Source organism: Sorex araneus, chromosome 4, assembly GCF_027595985.1.
Source record: "Sorex araneus isolate mSorAra2 chromosome 4, mSorAra2.pri, whole genome shotgun sequence".
Lineage (NCBI taxonomy): Eukaryota > Metazoa > Chordata > Mammalia > Eulipotyphla > Soricidae > Sorex > Sorex araneus.
Genome location: NC_073305.1, coordinates 53,684,219 through 53,704,490, shown reverse-complemented (window position 1 = coordinate 53,704,490; position 20,272 = coordinate 53,684,219). Strand labels below are relative to the sequence as shown.

Here is a 20,272-nt window from a genome sequence, read left to right as displayed (position 1 = left end):
GTCAAGCGCAAAGCATGTGCTCAAGCCCCTTTAAGTCAGCTCCCTGGTTCTCTTAATATCTTAAAAATGTAATAATATCTTGTAATTATTAAATGTGTCATTCCAACTGGCCGCAGGACGGGGAAGGCAAGTATTTATTTAAAAAAAAAAAAGCTACGGTTTCCGTCGTTCTTCTAAAAGTCTCGAAGGTAAGACGACTAGGGGCGGGGTTGACAATCCCGGCGAAGCCCTTAGCGTGACGTCCCCGGGTCCCTCAAGGCCCCACCCCTGGACTCCCAGGGTCACGTGAGCGAAGGCCCCGCCCCAGCCGAGCCGGCCGCCCGGGCTGCGGCGGGGCCTGCTGCGCCTGCGCGGGCCCGAGCGCGCTCTGCGGCGCGGTCCGCAGTGGAGGCGGCGCGAGCGGCGAGGGGGCGGCGGATGGCTCTGCTGGGCCTGGCCGGCTCGGGGCCCAGCTCCCACGAGCCGTTAGACGAAGCGGTGGCGGCGGCCGAGGAGCGCGAGGCGCCGGCCGTGGTGGCGGCTGGAGCCACGCCCGAGGACGAGGAGGAGGACGGAGGCCGAAGCCGGGGCCTGCTGCGCTGGGATGGCTTCTCGGCCTGGCTGCACTGCGTGTGTGTGGTGGGCTTCGACCTGGAGCTGGGCCAAGCCGTGGAGGTGAGGCCCGGCCGCACCTTGCCCCGCGCCCCGTCCACGACCCCCCACGCCTAGTGGCTCGAGCAGGTGGGGCCGCTGGACCCCCGGTCGCCGCGCATCCGGGCGTGGCAGGCGGCCCCCGAGCCGGTCGACCGGGCTGCGCTCCGCCCGCTGTTCCCGTGGGAGGATCGAGCGAGGGCTGCGGTTTGGGGTGAAAAGTTCTCTAGGCCCCTCCTAAATACTTGTTGATGTTCTTTTTCTTTTTTTAACCGGAGTCATGGGAAATAACAAGAATGGCTAGCGGTACCCGGAGAGGGCAGCCCGCGGGATGTTTGGATCTTTCAAGGAGGGAACAATGCCCCCGACATATGGTGAACTGGAAATGGGCAAACTTGATGAACCAACTTTTTTAGACTTGTAAGATTATTTTGGTCGTTTGCAATAACTCTGTAGAGCATTCCACTCAAGTCACTCGAAATGCATAAATCAGCATGTGTTGTTTTCCCCTTTTGTTCCTCGTGTCTTAATTTCTTGCTGTTCCTTCCAGAAATTGTGACCAAGATGACAATAGGGGAAATCATTTGCTTGTGAATGTACTTCATTGGAAGCCTTATCTACTCTTAACGTTGTTTAGGGTTTGTTTATGCTTTTAGTAACATAGTGATAGGTCGCCTCTGTGTATCCAAGAAAACTGTTTTCGCAACGATGACAGGTGGTTGTGCGGTTTTTGTTTAAAACACCCCACTCCCTCTGTTATGATTTCTGGTTCTTGCACACACTTGAATTTGCTGTACAATACGGGGCTTGCACTTTTGGTCGCGGTGCTTGCACGTATTTTAGTTGTGGTACTCTCTGAGGATCCTGCACTTGGTTGTAGTACTTGCACACTAAATCCAGGTGCGGACATACACTTGACAGCTAGGATCCCAAACTGAGCCTTCTAGGAGGGATACCTGGACTTGAACGCGCAGTATCAGGGCAGCAAGGTAAACGCACCACTGCTGAGCTGCACCCTGCCCCTTGTTTTTTTTTGTTTGTTTGTTTACTCCTGGCTCTGTGCTCAGGAATCACTCCTGGCAGCTCCGGGAACCATATGTGGTGTGGGAGGACAGAATGTGCATCCTGTTTGCAAGGCCAGTGCCTTAACCCCTGTACTATCTCAAGCTACCCCCCCCCCCCAGTCTCCAGGTTTTAATGAACTATATTTGGGGGGTGGGGGGGACCCACATCCAACGATGCTCAGGGATTATTCCTCACTCTGCGCTCAGGGATCACTACTGGTAAGGCTTGGTCAGGACCATATGTGGTGCCAGAAATCCAACCTGGGTCGACTTCGTTCAAGGCAAGCTTTCTACCCACTGTATTATCTCTGACCCTCATTCTGATTTTTGTGGCATGAGTTGACTGGTAATTGGCCAGGGAGTATTTTCTTTTTTCTTTTCTTCTTTTTTTTTTTTTTTTTTTTTTGATTTTTGGATCACACCCGGCGATGCACAGGGGTCGATCCTGGCTCTGCACTCAGGAATTACCCCTGGCGGTGCTCAGGGGACCATATGGGATGCTGGGAACTGAACCTGGGTTGGCCGAGTGCAAGGCAAACGCCCTACCCACTGTGCTATCACTCCAGCCCCTTGAGTATTTTCTTTAATGCAGAGAATACTGCTCTGTATTTACCCTGTCTTCTCTGTTTCGGGTACTTTGGAACACGTCAAGTTTCCAGTAAGTGCTAGACGTTATGTTGGTGACTGGCACACCATTATTAGCGAGATGCTCTAAATTGTGTCTATAATTTAGGAGAAAACCAAGAATTAGTGTAACAGATAGGGACAAATGCAGTGTATAGCACATAGTGGTCAGTAAATTCTAGTTACAGGGCTAGTAAACTTGAGCTTTTTTTTTTTTTTAATCTCATTGCGTTAGAAACAGTTCCCAAAGACTTTTAAGATATTTATAAGCTATCTCTTATTTACATGCTATTCTGAAGTTCTGCGTAAAATAGAATTTTACCATAAGGCATAGGATTGTTGGACTTAATTGCATTTTTAATAACTAAAATTAAAGACAGGTCATTTTTTTTTTCTTTTGGGTCACACCCAGCAATGCACAGGGGTTACTCCTGGCTCTGCACTCAGGAATTACACCTGGTGGTCTCGGGGGACCACATGGGATGCTGGGAATCGAACCTGGGTCAGCCACTTGCAACGCAAATACCCTCTCCGCTGTGCTATCACTCCAACCCCAAAGATAGGTCATTTTGAACTGTCATCATTTGGAATGTTCTTTACTAGTGTCTATTTATTTTGTTTTCTTTGTGGCCTCCTCAGTAGTGTTCAGGAGCGCTGGAATTCCACTCTCAGAAATAACTGGCAAGGTGCATGCAGGGATAGGTGACATGGTACGGTCAGGGCCACACCTGTCAGTGCTAGAGGCTAGGTGCAGTGCTGAAGGTTAAACTTGGTGTTCCTGAGTGTGGAGCATGCACTTCAACCCTTTGAGCTTATCGATGATAATTTGTTTAATGTAATTTTATTTTCAGGCCACACCCAGTGGTGCTCAGGTCATACTCCTGGCTCTGTGCAAAGTGATCACTCTTGGTGGGGTTCAAGGGACCACACGGTGCTGAGGATTGTACCTGGGTTAGCACAGTGCAAGGCACCGCCGTACTATATTTTTTGGGGGGAACCAGTTAAATACCAGCATAATTAAGGTGCCACAAAACTAAATTATTAAAGAATTTTAAATTTTCTTGTTTGTTTTTGGGTCATATCAGCAATGCTTTATTTATTTTTTTTATTATTAAATTTATTTATTTTTAATTAGAGAATCACCGTGAGGGTACAGTTACAGATTTATACACTTTTGTGCTTATACTTCCCTCATACAAAGTTTGGGAACCCATCCCTTCACCAGTGCCCATTCTCCACCACCCGTAAACCCAGTGTCCCTCCCACCCTCCCCAAACCCATCTCCCCCCCACCCCACCCTGCCACTGTGGCAAGGCATTCCCTTCTGTCCTCTCTCTCTAATTAGCTGTTGTGGTTTGCAATAAAGGTGTTGGGTGGCCGCTGTGCTCAGTCTCTAGCCCTCATTCAGCCCGCAACTCCCTTCCCCCACATGGCCTTCGACTACAATGTAGTTGGTGATCGCTTCTCTGAGTTGACCTTTCCCCGGAACGTGAGGCCAGCCTCGAAGCCATGGAGTCAACCTCCTGGTACTTATTTCTACAGTTCTTGGGTGTTAGTCTCCCACTCTGTTATTCTATATACCATAGATGAGTGCAGTCTTTCTATGTCTGTCTCTCTCTTTCTGACTCATTTCACTCAGCATGAAACTTTTCATGCCCATCCACTTGACTACAAAATTCTTGACCTCCTTTTTTCTGACAGCTGCATAGTATTCCATTGTATAGATGTACCAAAGTTTCCTCAACCAGTCATCCGTTCTGGGGCATTCGGGTTTTTTCCAGATTCTGGCTATTGTAAACAGTATATCAGCAATGCTTTAAATATATATTTGAAAATATATGTTTAAAACGCTACTGTATAATGTATTCTTTCTTTTGGAGGGTGCCACGGGTAGAATTCAAAATCTCACACATGCAAAGCATATGCTCTACCACTTAGCTGTATCCCTAGCCCTGTGTATCATTTTCCTTAGGTTAATAGTTCTTAACCTTTTTTTTTTTTTTGCTTTTTGGGTCACACGCAGCAATGCACAGGGGTTACTCGTAGCTCATGCACTCAGGAATTATTCCTGGCGGTGCTTGGGGGACCATATGGGATACTGGGAATCAAAACCAGGTTGGCTGCTTGCAAAGCAAACGCCCTCCCCAATGTGCTATCGCTCCAGCCCCAGTTCTGATTTTTTTTTTTTTTTTGGGTCACACCTGGCGGTGCACAGGGGTTACTCCTGGCTCATGCACTCAGGAATTATCTCCTGGCGGTGCTTGGGGACCATATGGGATGCTGGGAATCGAACCCAGGTCAGCCGTGTGCAAGACGAACACCCTACCTGCTGTGCTGTTGCTGCAGCCCTCTGTTAGTAAATGCTTATGTCAGAGATAAAGATGAATCTTTGTAAGAAAATCTATCTGTTGGGCCTGGGTTACTAGTAAAATTGTACAATGGAGACAAACTGAGTCAGTTACACTCAACTTGGACTGCATGTCAGTCATGAATTTTCCCCATGTGCAAGTGATACTAGCAGTAAATTAACTGGAATTCCTCCTTCTGGGACCACATTTTTTTCCACATTGAGGTGGAAATATTGGAATATGCAGTGATGAGTGGCAACTAGACTTACCTTTGAAAAGGATAGTTCATTTAAAACATTTTGTGGGTGCCTTGCACTTGGCCTACCTGGGTTTGATCCCTGGCATCCCATATGTTCCAGTAACATATGGAATCCTTGAGTGCAGAGTCAGGAGTAAGCCCTAAGCACTGCTGGGTGTGACCCAAAAACAAAAACATAGCAAAGAAAAAAACCCAACACTTTGTAATGCTGTTTATATTAATATACATCTACTGCTTATTCTGTTAATAATAAATCATTTTACTTAACATTAATATTTTAATGAAGCACTTACCCCCTATCTTGTGATCTTATGTAATATTTATGCTATGTAATCAATTTTAGAATTAACAATTATATAAAATAAAACTTGTTAGCTTCTAGCCTCCTCTCACTTCTTTTAACATGGGAGGTTTGATACTGATACAAGAATCAGAATGGCTTTAGCTCATACTCACCATCCCCCTTTGGTACACCTCAGCAGTGCCTGTGGCTTAGGGTCAGGAAGATGCTTGGATTCTCTGTTGTGGAGAGGAGGATCTTCAAGCTAGAGATGTCTCCAGGTATTGGTACCAGACCACATTTGGTTCCCATATGGGGACAAGGAGCTAATTAACAGTGGTTACCCAAATTTATATTTAAACGTGTGTGTGGCGGGGGCGGGGAGGGGAGTGCTGAGAATTGAACCCAGTAAAGGGCATGCACTATTGCTGAAACACATTTCTATCCTTAAACTTTTTTTTTAATAAAGTGAAATAATGTGGATAGATAATAAATTTAGTCTAGTACCTAGCAATTTGAGTAGTCAAGTTAGTAGGACAATGATAATACAGCAGGTAGAGCATTTGCCTTGCATGTGGCCTTCCCACGTTTGATCCTCCCATCCCACGCACTACCATGAGTAATTCCTGAGTACAGAGCCAGGAAAAACATCTAAGTATCACCAGGTAGGGCCCGCAAATAAAACAAAACAACAACAACAAAAACAGAGAACAGGTTAAGATACTTGGCAATGGTCTTTTGTTGTTGTTACTTGATTGGGAGACGGAGGTGTTGTTATTTTGGTTTGTGGTTCACACCCCACACTCTAGGACCATATGGGGTCCAGAGGACCTAACTTGATTTGGCCGCCCTATCCACTGTACTATCTCTCCAGTCCTTCTTTTGTTGTTTAAATAGTTTAATTGAGGCTTTAAGAGTAAGTATGAATTTACTCATCTTTTCTGATCTTGGGTACAGTGTGGACATCTGACCATCTATAGCGTATATGACAGAATATTTTAATATATCTCAAAATATTGAATAAAGTCTTAACAGAATATATTAACAATTTTAGAATATTGCTTGATAGTATATTGGAATTTCCCCCCCTCCCCTTCCTTCTCTTTGCTGCTGTGGTTGTAATGATTGGGGGAGGGGGTGGTCACACATGTTTGATTGTAGTGCTCACACATTTGACTGTGGTGTTCCCAGAGGCTCACACACTTTAATTTACTGTGCTTATGTGTTTGCAGGGAGTTGTACTCTTTAATTGTGATGCTCGGGGAAAAATCTGTAGTGCTCACTGGGGGTCTCGCATATGCTGTGGTGGTCAAACATTTGTTTTTAGTTCTAGAGCTTACCAGGGGTGACACACTGTAATTGTGGTACTTGCACATGCTATTGTAATCCTGGGAGTCCAAACAGCAGAGCTGCGTAACAGTACTTGGCTCATGTGGAATTCAGGAGGAATTTGACCTCACAGCCTCAGACTTTTGCCACTGAGCAACAACCTGGGGCCACTCTAGCAGAGCTTTTACCTATTTATTTGCTTTATAGGGTTCACACCCACCAGTGCTCAGAAACATAGAGCCTCTTCCAACAGAGCTCAGCCTCTGAGCTGCATACTCAGGAACCATCCCCAGCATCCAGTCAAGCTATGTTCAGGGGGTCACAGGGCTACGGCTGGCAGCACTGGGGCTAAGGGTGGGGGTGCACACACAGATGTGTTGCTCTACCACTTGCACTAGCTCCTTTGGACTCCTTGTAGGTATTTGGGGTTGTGGTTTGTTTGTTTTGGAACCTTTTTGGTGGTGAGGGCTTACTACTGGCTCTGTGCTCAGGGATCACTCCCGGCAGGGACCATGTGAGGTGCTGGGGATTAAGCCCAGGTGGACTGCTTGCAGGGCAAGTACTTTATCTGCTGTACTGTCTCTCTGGCCCAGATATTTACTCCTTATCAGAAAAATAATTTGAATATGTTTTCCCTTTCAGTAGTTTGCCCTTTATAAACATTTATTTATTTTCATCTTTTGGTTTGGTTTGGGGGCTACACCTGGAAATGCTCAGGGCTTACTCCTGGCTTTGATCAGGGATCACTCCTGTTGAGGCTTAGGTGACCACATGTGGTGCCAGGGATAGAACCTGGGTCAGCTGTATGCACGAAGATGCCTCCCCGGGTTAACTATCTCTCTGGCTCCACCTCTTAACTTTTTTACGCTTACATTTTAAGTAATGGTTCTTAAAGCTCTGAGGCCAGAGCAATAGGACAGTGGGTAGGGCTCTTGCTTGGCATGTGGTTGACCTGCGTTCCATCCCCAGCATCCATATGGTCTCCTGAGTACCCCAGTAATTCCTAGAAGCAAACCAGAAGTAACCTCTGAGCATTGCTAGGTGTGACGCATAAACAAACAAACAGGCAGACAAAAATAACTCTTACAATTTTACCCTTTGATCATAGCCAACATACCCACCATTTTAAAAGTGTTTACTAATGTTTATAATATATACTCAATATATTTGTCTAATGCAGCTCCCTTTCTTCCAGGTAATTTATCCTCAACATTCCAAACTTACTGATAAAGAAGTAAGTGAAAATGCTGCTCTGCATGCTCAGCTGTTTTGTTTGTTTTTTTTTGGTGTGTGTGTGTCAGCATATATAGCTTTTGTTTTCTTTTTCAGAAAACCAATATTTGCTATTTGTCTTTTCCAGATTCAAATTCAGGTAACTATTTTTCATATAGTGTTTGTTAAATTTCCTATTCAACGTTATCTTTAGTATATAAAAATCGATTGAAATAGCATATTAGAACGCAGACTCAATTTCAGAGTAACAGGTGATTTTGGTTCCTAATTTAATGATACGTAGTCATGTCGTGTTTTAAGTTAGTTTAGCTTTTGAAAAGCTATTTTGAATGGTGTAAAGCATCAATGAGTATTAAACATTTGAAAATGGATAGCGATTGGAAGTCAGTCACAATGGTATGTCTGGAGATTTATGGTAAGTAGTTCACTTTTAATTTGGAATTTCACCAAAAACTCTGTAAAAGCAGTCAGTTAGGAAAACAAGTAGCAACAGCATAAATCTGATTATGCATTATGGCTACCAATTATTTGCAAGTATTTATATGAGTCAGTATATGTAAAACACTTGGAATACTGCTTAGTGGATGTGAGACACCATATAAGTGTTTACAATTATTAACCTTGATTTTTCTGGTCTTCTTCAACTCTCACTGTGTGTGGTCTTAATTGTTGAAATCTTTCGGGATACCCCTTTATTTCACTTTCAAAACAGTTTTTTAAGCCTATAGTGACCAGAGTTTTCAGCCTCTCAGACCACACACTGTCAGACCTTTAGAAACAAAAACACTTCAATTCTTTCTTTTTTGTGGTTATTTCTAACATCTGTTTAATTCGACTTATGGGAAGATTTGACATTTTAATTTTTAAAAGCATTTTTAAAAGCATTATATGTAGTTCTAGAGTTTTTTCTTAGCCATTTGAAACCCAGCATTCATAAAGTAAGTAAAATAGAAGTGATATCTACATTTTAAAGTAAAAGGATATTAAGAGATTTCAGTAGGACTCTCATTCTAAATTGGAATTATTGGAATTTTTTAGCACATTTTGCCTAGTAGTGAAATAATGTCAGACATCTTACAGGATCTATCCTCATTTCAGTTAATGTTTTCCTTACGAAGTCTGAGCATGCATTAGTTAATGTTAATGAGCGTGGGATCGGACTTCCAGAATGTAGGGTAAACTTGAGTTGTTTGGATTGCAGTATGAACTGACTTTCGTCTTTCAGATCAGAGCTGGTTTTCGTGGCTCTCTTTTCTCCCCACGTTGGCTACAGGATTTTAAGGCTATAAAGATAATTGTTGGTGTTTGGATAGCTTTTTTAATTTCTAATTTTGACTATTTTTGGAGGGTTGGGGGCCCACACATGGCCATGCACAGGGGTTACCCCTGGCTCTTCATTCTGGAATTACTCCTAGTGGTGCTTGGAGGACCATGTGGACTGTTGGGGGACCCCGGTCAGGCCCATGCAAGGCAAGTGCCTTACCTGCTATACTATTTCTGTGGCCCTATTTCTAGTTTTTAAGTTAGGTTCATCATAATGTCATTTAAAAATTCTCCCCCTTTCCTCTGTTGATATTCTTACAGTTACCATGTGGTCACACTTGTGGCACTCATCAGGAGTTGCACACATCCTAGTTGAGGGCTCACCCACGGGTTGCTGTGGTGCTCACGCATCTGCTTGCTGGGGACCGTACTCTTGGTAGCTGTGCTTGTGCATGAAGTAGAATAATTTCATTTATGGAAATTTGGTTAGAGAAATGTGAAGGGAGAGGAAAAAAGAGATGTGTGTTCAAGATCATGGGCTTCACCAGAAGGGGACAAAGCCCTGTATATCTTGTTTTGTGTACAAGAAATCTCTTGTGGCACTCGGGATCTCAGCTTGCAGAGCTGATGGGCAGAAACAGCAGGCCCACCATGGCTGTTGTTGGTGCTTGTGGTGGCACTACCAAACTTAACGGCCTCATGCTTCTAGATTAGGCGCCATACCAAATATGGCAGTCAGGGTCTCAAACAGAGTGGCATATATGCTGCACACGCACTGTCCTCAGCCCCGTAATGCCTATTTTTATATGCTGCACATCAAATCAAGTACCGTTATTATTCAAAGTAGAGTTGGTAACTTTCAAGTACAATCCACGGAAGATTGTAAAGAAGTCGTCTTGCCATTTTAACATGAATATGAATCTAGGTAGCAGGAGACTGTACATTTTTTGTATTTGAAATCATTGATTATCCAAATAATTTGTTTTGCTTACAAATTATATGGAAGTTGAAATTACTGTGCCTACTTTGAAATGAATTTGATTTTTCCCAAAGTAGCTCCTGTTGTTACGCAATGAAATCCAGGTTCAGTAGAGAACTCATTAGGCACTGTAGCACTGTCGTCCCGTTGTTCATAGATTTGCTCGAATGGGCACCAGAAATGTCTCCATTGTGAGACTTCTTGTTACTGTTTTTGGCATATCAAATACGCCACAGGGAGCTTGCCAGGCTCTGCCATGCGGGTGGGATACTCTCAGTAGCTTGCTGGGCTCTCCGAGAGGGATGGAGGAAAGAGTCATAATCTAGGTTTTGTTTTGTTTTATGTTGGGGCCAGGCCGGTGATTATTAAGGCATCTCCTGGTTCTGCGCTCAGGAATGACCCCTGAGTGTGCTCAGCAGATGCTGGGATTGACCTGGATAAGGTCCATGTAAATCGAATGCCCTGCCCACTGTATTGTATATAGTGTGTGGTAAGATCTGTAGAGAATGAGTGGGATTCCCAAGGGAATGATTTACAAAATTCTTCACCTTTTCCCCTCCCAGCCTAAATATAGTTTAGGCTTGGTGACTTTAAAGAGAGCTGATGTTGTTTGGTTTGTTATTATAGCCATTTATTGTTTGATTTGAATGGTTTTATCTTTAGGAGACTAACTTTAAATTATGCCTTTTTTCTGATAAATGTTTTATTGTTTTCCATTTACAACACCTAGTATAGGTATTCTTGAGACATAAGTCCAAGGACTATAATCACTATTTTAAGCATGTCCAGAGAGAAAATTTAGCATAATAGAGTTTCAAGCATTGATGAAAACATAGAAAGATTAGTCTTTGTCTTGGGCTGATGTGATACATAGAAAATATTTGTCTCAACAGATTTCTCCATAAGTGGCAGAGGCATCATCATGTACTAAATCAGTGCTTCTTGTACTCTTTGTCACCACAAAGGTACCACAGTGTGTCAGGGATTGAACCCAGAACTGTCACTGAGCCACATTCCAGGTCTGAGCCCAGTTGGGTTTAAAAAAAATTTATTTATTTATTTTGCTTTTTGGGTCATAGCTGGCAATGCTCAGGGGTTACTCCTGGCTCTGTACTCAGAATCACCCCTGGCGGTGCTTGGGCGTCCATATGGAATGCTGGGAATCGCACCCAGGTCGGCCACGTGCAAAGCAAATGCCGTACCCGCTGTGCTATCACTCCAGCCTGGGTTTTAAAAAATTTTAAATCTAAGGCCTGGAGTGATAGTACAGCAGGTACAAACTGCTTGCCTCACATGCGACTGACCCAGTTTCAATCCCAAGCACCCTATATGGTCCCCGAGCCACTCTCCACAAAATATTACAAAAACCTATGTGTGAATCATGCTTTTATAAAATGCAATTTAAATGAATTAGAAGCATGAGAAAGAGGGGAAAAAATGCAAAAGAACAAATTTATTGCAATGATATCAAAGTGTCATATGATTTTCTAAGTACTTTTTTTTTGTCTTATTTATTTCATTTGGGCCACACCAGGCAGTGCTCAGGGACTAACTATACCTGGGACTGTGCTCAGGCCCACACCTGGCTTGGTGCTCAGGCATTGCAAGGATTTGAATCAGGGTCATGGTTACAGCCACAAGCCAGTCAAGCACCTTTATCTCTCTGGCCCTATGTATTTATTTTGATAAGGATCAGTAACAAGAGTTTGTACACTAAGTATCCATCAGTTTATGGACTGTGGGAAACTGGTCCAAAGCCTGCCTCAGCAATTCCAGGTCCGCCGCGCTGAGCACAGAGACTCCACAGCGCCCAAGGCCAAGGAAGGGGTCTGTCTTCTGAAGTCTCAGGTTTTACCTTGTTCTTATGCATTCTGATTTGTTTTGTCAATTTTTGTGCTATTAAATAATCTTTAAAGTTGTTCTCTGTTTTTTGGTTTTTTTTTTTTAATTTATATTTTTGCGTATGTTTTTTTGGCCCATACCTGGTGTTGTTCAGTGCCTACTCCTGGCTCTCTGTTCAGACAGGCCTCCTGGTGGAACTCGGTATGATTTGGAGTGCTGGGAATCAAACCTAGGTCAGCTGTTGGCAAGGCCAAGTCAACTCTCCCGCTGGCACAGGACTTTTGTTTTTATTTTGCTTTGTTTGAGGGCCACATCGGGCAGTGCTCAGGGCTTACTCCTGACTCTGAATTCAGAGATCACTCCTGGCAAATGTGGGGGACATACGAAGTTTGGGGGATTAAACTGGAGTTGCCTGCATGCCAGGCAAATACTCTGCCCACTATACTGTCAGTTGGGCATGGGCCTTTTCTTTTTGAGTAAAGAAAAACAACCTTCAATGTCTGCTCCAAATGATAGCGAAGAAGCATTTCAAATAGTTTTATAGGGGGCGGAGAGACAGCAGGTAAGGTGCTTGCCTTACATGCAGACTATCTGGGTTCAATCCCTAACACCGTAAATGATCTCCTAAGCCCCACCAGGAATAATACCTTAGCATAGAGCCTGGGTGAGCCCTGAGCATAGCTGAGTGTGGCCCAGAAACCAAGAAAAAGGAAAAGAAAAGAAAAAAGTTTCATGGGGGTCTGGAAATACAGATAGGAGGTAAGGTGCTTGCTTGATCCCAGTTCCTATCCGCAGCATTAAGTGTGGTCCCCTGAGCACTGCCAGGGGTCATTCCAGAGCACAGAAACAGGAATGTTCCCCTGAGCCTTTGCAGGATGTGGGACAACCCTGGCTCCAATAGCTTAATGAAGATGCAGTTAATTAGGAAAAGTGCCTACCCAGTTACATGATTTTTAGTGTATTCAGAGAGTTGTACAACTATCATCACACTTAGTTTCAGAAAAGATTGCTCAGTTAATTCCTCCCTCTCCAAGCCTTAGGCAATTCTTATCTACTTTTTGTTTCTAGGAGATACCTGTTTTGGATGTTTCACTGCAGTGAAAGAAGTGCCTTTGAAGTTTATTTTTACTTGAAAAAGTCAGTGTGTTGTAGTGGCCAAGAACATAAACCTCAATGGACTGGAGTGATAGCACAGAGGGCAGGACGTTTGCCTTGCACGAGGCCGATCCAGGTTCAATTCCCAGCATCCCATATGGTCCCCTGAGCACGGCCAGGAGTGATTCCTGAGTGTAGAGCCAGGAGTAACCCCTGTGCATTGCCAGGTGTGACCCAAAAAGCAAAGAAAAAAAAAAAAGAAGAACACAAACCTCAAAATCTGACTTCCCTTGCACACGGCCTACCTGATTTCCATCCCCAGCAAACATGGTCCCCCAAGCACCGCCAGGAATAATTCCTTGGTGCAGAGGCAGGAATTAAGGCTGAGCACTGCCAGGTGTGGCACCCCTTTCCCCACTCCACCCCAAAGAAATTTCATATTGTGAAACAGAAAACACACGCAAGTTTAATAGAATTTTTCTAGCACTTCAAAAGCCTTGTCATGTCCTCCCAAGTACTATTTCTACACCCTGCCTGTAATCTGTCTTAACGCTCAGTAATTACTACTTTTTTAGTTGTTTTACTTATTTGTCAAAAAAAAGTCTCAGTGAGCCAAGTATTTGTTTTGCATGAAAAGGACTGGTTTTGATCCCTAGCACTGTATGGTTCCCACAAGCACCTGACTGTGGCTCCAAAACCAAATCAGCTGTTTAAAAGGGTTAAAACAATGTGTTCTTTTACATTTGACTTCTTTGCTCATTATGATTTGAGTCAGTATTTCATGCTTTTCATTTTATATTTCTCATTATGTTTTGAGTCAGTATTTGACTCATTTCATTTTATATTTCCAAAAATATATAATTACATGAAGAAAATGGAAATGGAGAAATAGTAAGGGGATTAAAGAGTTAAGGTGCATGTTTTACTGATGCATTTGCCTCTAGCTAGCAGAGGTGGCTTTGAGCAAGTCAGCTGAACTGTCAAGATCTTTTTGTTCTCTGAAACATGACAGACTGGTTTAAAATGATTGCTAGGACTTTCCTTCAGCTTTCAGCATTTGGTAAAACTGGATGATTAAATGTTATATTATGCTATCTTTAATTTCTTTCTGTCTTTCTTTTTATTAGGTTGTCTTGGAGATACCCAGTTTTGTTTTAGATTTCGGCAGTCTTCTGGGAGAAGGGTGTCACTGCATTGTCTCCTGGATCAATTTGACAAAGATTTACCAGTTTTCTTAAAGGTTGGAAAAGTAGTAATAGAATACAGAATGTGAGAGGAAACTTTAGAATTCAATTATTCAGGAATCAAGGATGTAGCTCAGTGGTAGGGCACTTGCCTTGCATATATGAGGCCCTCAGTTGGTAATTTTCCAGTTATCTCTTATAGCACTTGGGGATATTTTATTTAATTATTTATTTATTTATTTTGCTTTTTGGGTCATACCCGGTGATGTTCAGGGGTTACTCCTGGCTCTGCACTCAGGAATTACTCCTGGCGGTGCTCAGGGGACCAAATGGGATGCTGGGAATTGAACCTGGGTTGGCCCCATGCATGGCAAATGCACTACCCGCTATGCTATCGCTCCAGCTCCAGGGAATATTTTCTTTTTATAACCATATTATACAACTTGATTTTCTAAGTGACTGATTCATGAGGATTCAGGACATATTTGAAAGAGACTTTATGAAATTGCTATTTTTGAAATGTAATGCCAGTATGAATTATAAAAACTCATTAGAACATTTCTTTTAGTAATAATTTCAGTGGAAGTGGGGTGGTATTTAGGGTTGAAGATTTCTAGAGGTAATCCCATTCTGCCTTATGACACAGTTACAGTTATTGCTTATTTTTAATCATATTTATTTATAGCTATTGTTAATTAAAATTTTTTAATTTGGGGACCAGAGCTTTAGTATTCCAAGTAAGGCTGTTGGCCTCGCAGACCAACCAAGGTTTGTGTCTGGGCATCTTCATATCGCCCCCTGAGCCCTGCTAGAAGTGATTCTTGAGTACACTGCCACAAGTTAGCCTTAACTCTTAAGGCCACACCCAGTGGTGTGGCCCAAAACCAAATGAAACACAAAAAAATTAAAACATTTAATAATTTAGATAATTTGACAGTATAGGTTTATGTTTGGCATTAGACACTTAATTTTTAATTGCACGGAGAACATTTATTTCCATTAGGATGTTCTGTTAGTACATTCCATATGGATGTGATATTGGATTTTTTTGTTTTGTTTTTATTTTTGTTTTGGGGCCACACCTAGAGGTTGCTCAGGGCTTACTTAAGCCACTTCTGGTGGGCTTAGGGAACATATAGGGTGCTGGGGATTGAACCTGGGTTGGACATGTGCAAAGTAAGCGCCCACTATTGCTCTGGCCCTGGACTTGACAGTTTGCTTAAAATCAGCATTTATGGTTTACCTTTCTGGCTTCACTACTGATAGATACCCTCTCTTTATATGTATCTTATAATCATATATTCCTTTCCATGTCTTTTTACTACACTATTAACAAATTCTTTCAACTATTTAGAACTACTATTTATAAAAAATGTTTATATTTTTCACTGTATTCATAGCATATATTATTTCATTAGTTTTCTTTACAATATCCTGAGAGTTCCTTTTGCAGATACAATATTGTGGGGCTTATTGAGGAAAAGAAATTTTTCCAGAATTGTCCCAGCTCTTGAATTTCCAATATAGTATATCTTGCAAAGTGAGCTAAAGTGTGCATCTGTATCATATAAATAAATATTAGAATCTGAAATCACTACCTCTTGTTTATTGAGTAGAATTTTAATGGTAGTGTTACTGACTTTGGTGCTATTTTCCTTTTGCTTTCCCCAGTAAGATGTTTAACTTCTGATTTACAGTTTTACCTTCTTTCTATACACGTGTTGTCATTTAGCCAGATTGAGCTGTGTTTTGCTCCCTGAGGTAACTTGTGTGTTTCTGTCTGAGGCTTAACTCATGATCTTTTAGGTGGGGGGAATGAACCCATGACCTTGTACAAGTGAAGATGTTCTGAACAACTGAGCTACGCTCCTTGACCCCTGCTCTCACTCCTGACCTCTAACCCTAGAGTAGCTCATCTTTGTGTAATTCCTATTCAGTCCTCAATACCCGATTAAAAAAAATGGTTTCCATGAAATCTTGATTGATCTCCATGGACAGAGGCAATCTCCCTTTGGACTGTTTTGTGACACGGTGCTTTTTTCATACTGTCCGCTCTCCTTTAACATAGTCATTTTTGTACTTTTCCTATCCCTTTCAGACTCTGATCTCCTTAAAGAATGATGTCTGACACTTCTTTTTACCCTCTCTAGCACAATGCTTATTCAAAGTAGTGTTATTAAGTGCTTGTTTAAAGAATAGAAGTAAAAGAACTGAGCCTAATCCATTCCATTAAGATGGAAAAACTTAGGATTTATGTACCTGCTGCTTCAAATTATGTAGATTCAGAATGGAATTTAATTTTCTAAAATCTTACTTGTGAAATTATATATTAGGTCACCTCATTCTGTTAAAACTGACCCCTAATACTATAAACTCAAAGTTGTGGGCAGAATTATATATATATGTATATATATATATATACACACACACACACATATACACATATGTATACATATGTATACATATGTATGTATACCTATATATACACATACACACATACACACACACACACATATATATATATATAGAGAGAGAGAGAGAGAAAGAGTGGTCATAGTAACAGTACAGTGGTCCTTACCTTGCATGCAGCTAACCCGGATTTGATCTCCAGCACCCCATATGGTCCCTGAACCCCATCAGGCGTGATATCTGAGTACAGAGCCAGGAGTCAGCGCTGAGCACAGCCATGTGTGACTCCTCCGCAGCCCCCAGAAATAGGATATAAGTTGAGTAAGTCATAAGAGAAATGAATCTGACTCAAGTATTTCCATTATTATTTTGTTTTGGGCATGTTAGCAAGTTTTTTCTGGTATTCATTATCATTATTATTGTTTTATTGAAGGAAAAGTCTAACTTAGTTCCTTTGTGTAAACTTACATCTCACTTTTGTTTTAGCAAAAAATTGATGTTAATATTAAAGAATGGCAATAAATATTTATTTTTTATTTGTCACTTTCATAGAAGGATCCTGCTTATTTTTATGGATATGTGTATTTCCGTCAAGTTCGAGATAAAACTCTAAAAAGAGGCTATTTTCAGAAGGTAATTTTTATCTACAATAATAAAAATAAAATATTTTATGTATTATGGCTAGATGAGATACTGTTCAAATAGTCTTTGATATTTTATTACTAAACATACTAGAATTATAGATACCTGATTTTTAACTGCTATTGGGTTTTGCCTTTCTTTTATCTCTGTGCTAGATTCCTGACAATACTTTGCAGTTATTGTATGAGACTGTCAGAAACCAGAAGAATTAGTTTGTAGGGATAGTACAGGGGTTAAGGCTCTTACCTTGAATGTTGCTGATCCCATTTTAATCCCAGATCCCCGGCACCACATATCGTTACCTGAGCACAGAGCTTGGACAAAATTTCTGAGCACTGCTGCCAGGTTTGGTCTCAGAACCAAAAAACCAGAAGAATCCACTTAGTTTTTATATTTTAGAACAAGGGAGAGGATAAACAGTTTATAAGTTGTTATAACAAATAAATGTTCTATAGTATCTTTTCTAAAGAACCAGTGAATATACTCTACCAATATCTTATGAGACTGATGCACTGTCTACTGTGTTAAAAAGGCAACTTTAACTATAACAATATCAACCATTATTTCCTGCTCTAAATATATAATCTTTTCTTTAAAAAAAAAAAAAAGCTGAAAGAGCAGTTGGAGACCTGGCGTATGACTGAGCCGTGGAACTCATACCCGGCATGTGTGAGACCCTAGATTTGATTCCTGGTTCGGTTTTTTTGTGTGTGTGTGTGGTTTTTTTGTTTCTTTGTTTCAGTTAAATAGACCTGTGACCTGTGAGAGACTCATCCTTTTTTGAAGTGGAGCAGGAGTGTGTGCCTGCCAAGCAGTGCTCAGAGTGTCCCGAGGCCCTATCTGCATTTTTGGCTAACCAGGCTCAGACACTGTTGGAGGATGCTGCTTAGGCCCTACGGTAGTGCCAGAGAATCCCGGGGCCACCCCAGCAGTGCTGGGGGAATTCAGGACCATGCCTGGATTGCAGCCTGGTGTGGCCTTTAGGGCTGCAACCAAGGATATTTGGGGAACCAGGTGGTACTAGGAATTGAGTCTCGTTATGCACCCTAACCAGTGTACTAACTCCTGGCCTCCATGGGTGCATCTTTACTTCTAGTAGGCAGAATGTGTCCTGATTACTAATTGATGTGGGATAGAAAGGTAGAAAGTAATTTTCAAGGAAAAAAAAAACTGAGTTAACAATCCCTCTGAAGTGATCAGACTATGTAGTTACAGTTTTTAAGTTTGTGACTATGATAGTTGAACTCTAGATTGTAAAGTCATAGGTGTTAGTTTGAAAAAACATCACAGTTTTGTTCTTAGTAGGAAAGGTTCATCTGGCTAATTTCTGAGGCTGCTAACGACAATAGTAGCTAAGTTTTGGAAAATTGTCCATGATAGTCTGTGTATAGAAAATTTTTTCTGGAGAGGAGGAAACTATGAATATGCTTTTATGTGTAGTAATATGAAAGTTTTTACAGTGGTAGCTTTGTTTTCTTTTAAGTATACACTATAAAAGCTTTCTTTAAATTTAAAAATTCTGGGGCTGGAGTGATAGCACAGAGGGTAGGGCATTTACCTTAAACTCGGCCAACCCAGGTTCGATTTCCAGCATCCCATATGGTCCCCTGAGCACTGCCAGGAGTAATTCCTGAGTGCAGACCCAGGAGTAACCCCTGTGCATTGCCGGGTGTGACCTCCCAAAAAAAAAAGAAAAAAAAAAGGGTTGGAATGATAGCACAGTGGGTAGGGTGTTTGCCTTGCACCTAGCTGATGCGTGTTCAATTCCCAGCATCCCATGTGGTCCCCTGAGCACCACCAGGAGTAACTCCTGAGTGCAGAGCCAGGAGTAACCCCTGTGTATCACCAGGTGTAACCCCAAAAAGAAAAAAATAATTAATTTTAAAATTCATGCTTTTTGCTAAATTTAGATGATTTGTAATTGATTATGTAAGAAATGATAAATTTTAATTATAACAATTAGGGTCTTAAAAAACCTTTTTTTTTCCTTCTAGTCCTTAGTTCTGATCAGTAAACTACCATATATTCACTTTTTTCACACTGTGCTGAAACAGATAGCACCGGAGTATTTTCAAAAGAGTGAACCATACTTGGAAGCAGGTAAGTTTAAAAGAATTGTGTGCATTAAGATAGCTTTATGAAGGACTTTTTAAAAATTTTGGTAATAAAAATGGAGTTTAAGAACTGGGGATGTGCTGAATGGCGGAACACATGCCTTGCATGTGTAAGGCCCTGGGTATGAACTCTGGTACCTTACACACATACGTGAAAGACAGAAATTGACATTTAAGAAGAAAGATAGTTCAAGGCTTGGGCCAGGTAAATAGCTCATAGAGCTGGAGCTTTTGCTCAGCACACAGAGGCCTGTGTTTCAACTCTGGTGGCCCTCCAGGAGTACCACTGAGAAGAAACCCCTGCAAAAAGAAAAAAAGAAATTAAGTATTAGGATACTAAGAGAGACAGGGAAAGCATATGAATCTTTTACCATGTACAATAAAGATGGTGTCCTTTGTTATTACAGATGATTTCTATTTATTTTGATAGTCATGAACAAACATTGAGTTGGCATTTCTAATAAAGGACAGTTGAACAGAAATCCTTATATTAGTGCAGTGGGAAGACCTCTGTGTGCTTTTGCAGTTAACTTTAGTAATACAAAGTGAATATTACTAAATAAAATATGGAGTTTTATTAATAGTTTTATTAATAAAATATTGCTAAGTAAAATACGGGGCCAGAGTGATAGTTCAGCCAGGAGTGATTCCTGAGCACTGCCAGGTATAGCCCCCAAACCAGAAATAAACAAAAAGAGGTGAGTAGGAGAAGTTTCATCACTTTATTTACTTTGATCTTGGGGTCACAACTGGTGATGCTGAGGCTTACTCCCAGCTTTACAATCAGGAATCACTTCTGGCAGTGCTCAGGAGACCATATGGGGTCCAGGGATTGGACCCGGGTCAGCTGTGTGCAAGGCAAGTGTCTTATACACTATACTTTCTCTTTGGCCCCAGGAAAAGTCTCTTTAAACCTTCTATTAAAAAAAAAAATCATTAACCAGTTTATTTCTTAGAATTTAGGTAAATTTCTGTTG

General features: G+C 41.7%; 1 protein-coding gene across 1 annotated transcript in view; it reads left to right on the top strand.

The window, feature by feature from the left end:
- Positions 1–338: 338 nt before the first annotated feature.
- Positions 339–20,272, top strand: part of DENND6A (DENN domain containing 6A) — a 47,062-nt gene continuing 27,128 nt past the window's right edge. Inside the window, exons 1-6 of the mRNA XM_004616485.2 lie at positions 339–654; positions 7,730–7,768; positions 7,864–7,906; positions 14,074–14,186; positions 17,092–17,172; positions 19,176–19,281. Of these exons, the coding sequence (XP_004616542.1) occupies positions 418–654; positions 7,730–7,768; positions 7,864–7,906; positions 14,074–14,186; positions 17,092–17,172; positions 19,176–19,281 (619 nt within the window). The 5' untranslated portion in view covers positions 339–417. The remainder of the gene's footprint in view (positions 655–7,729; positions 7,769–7,863; positions 7,907–14,073; positions 14,187–17,091; positions 17,173–19,175; positions 19,282–20,272) is intronic.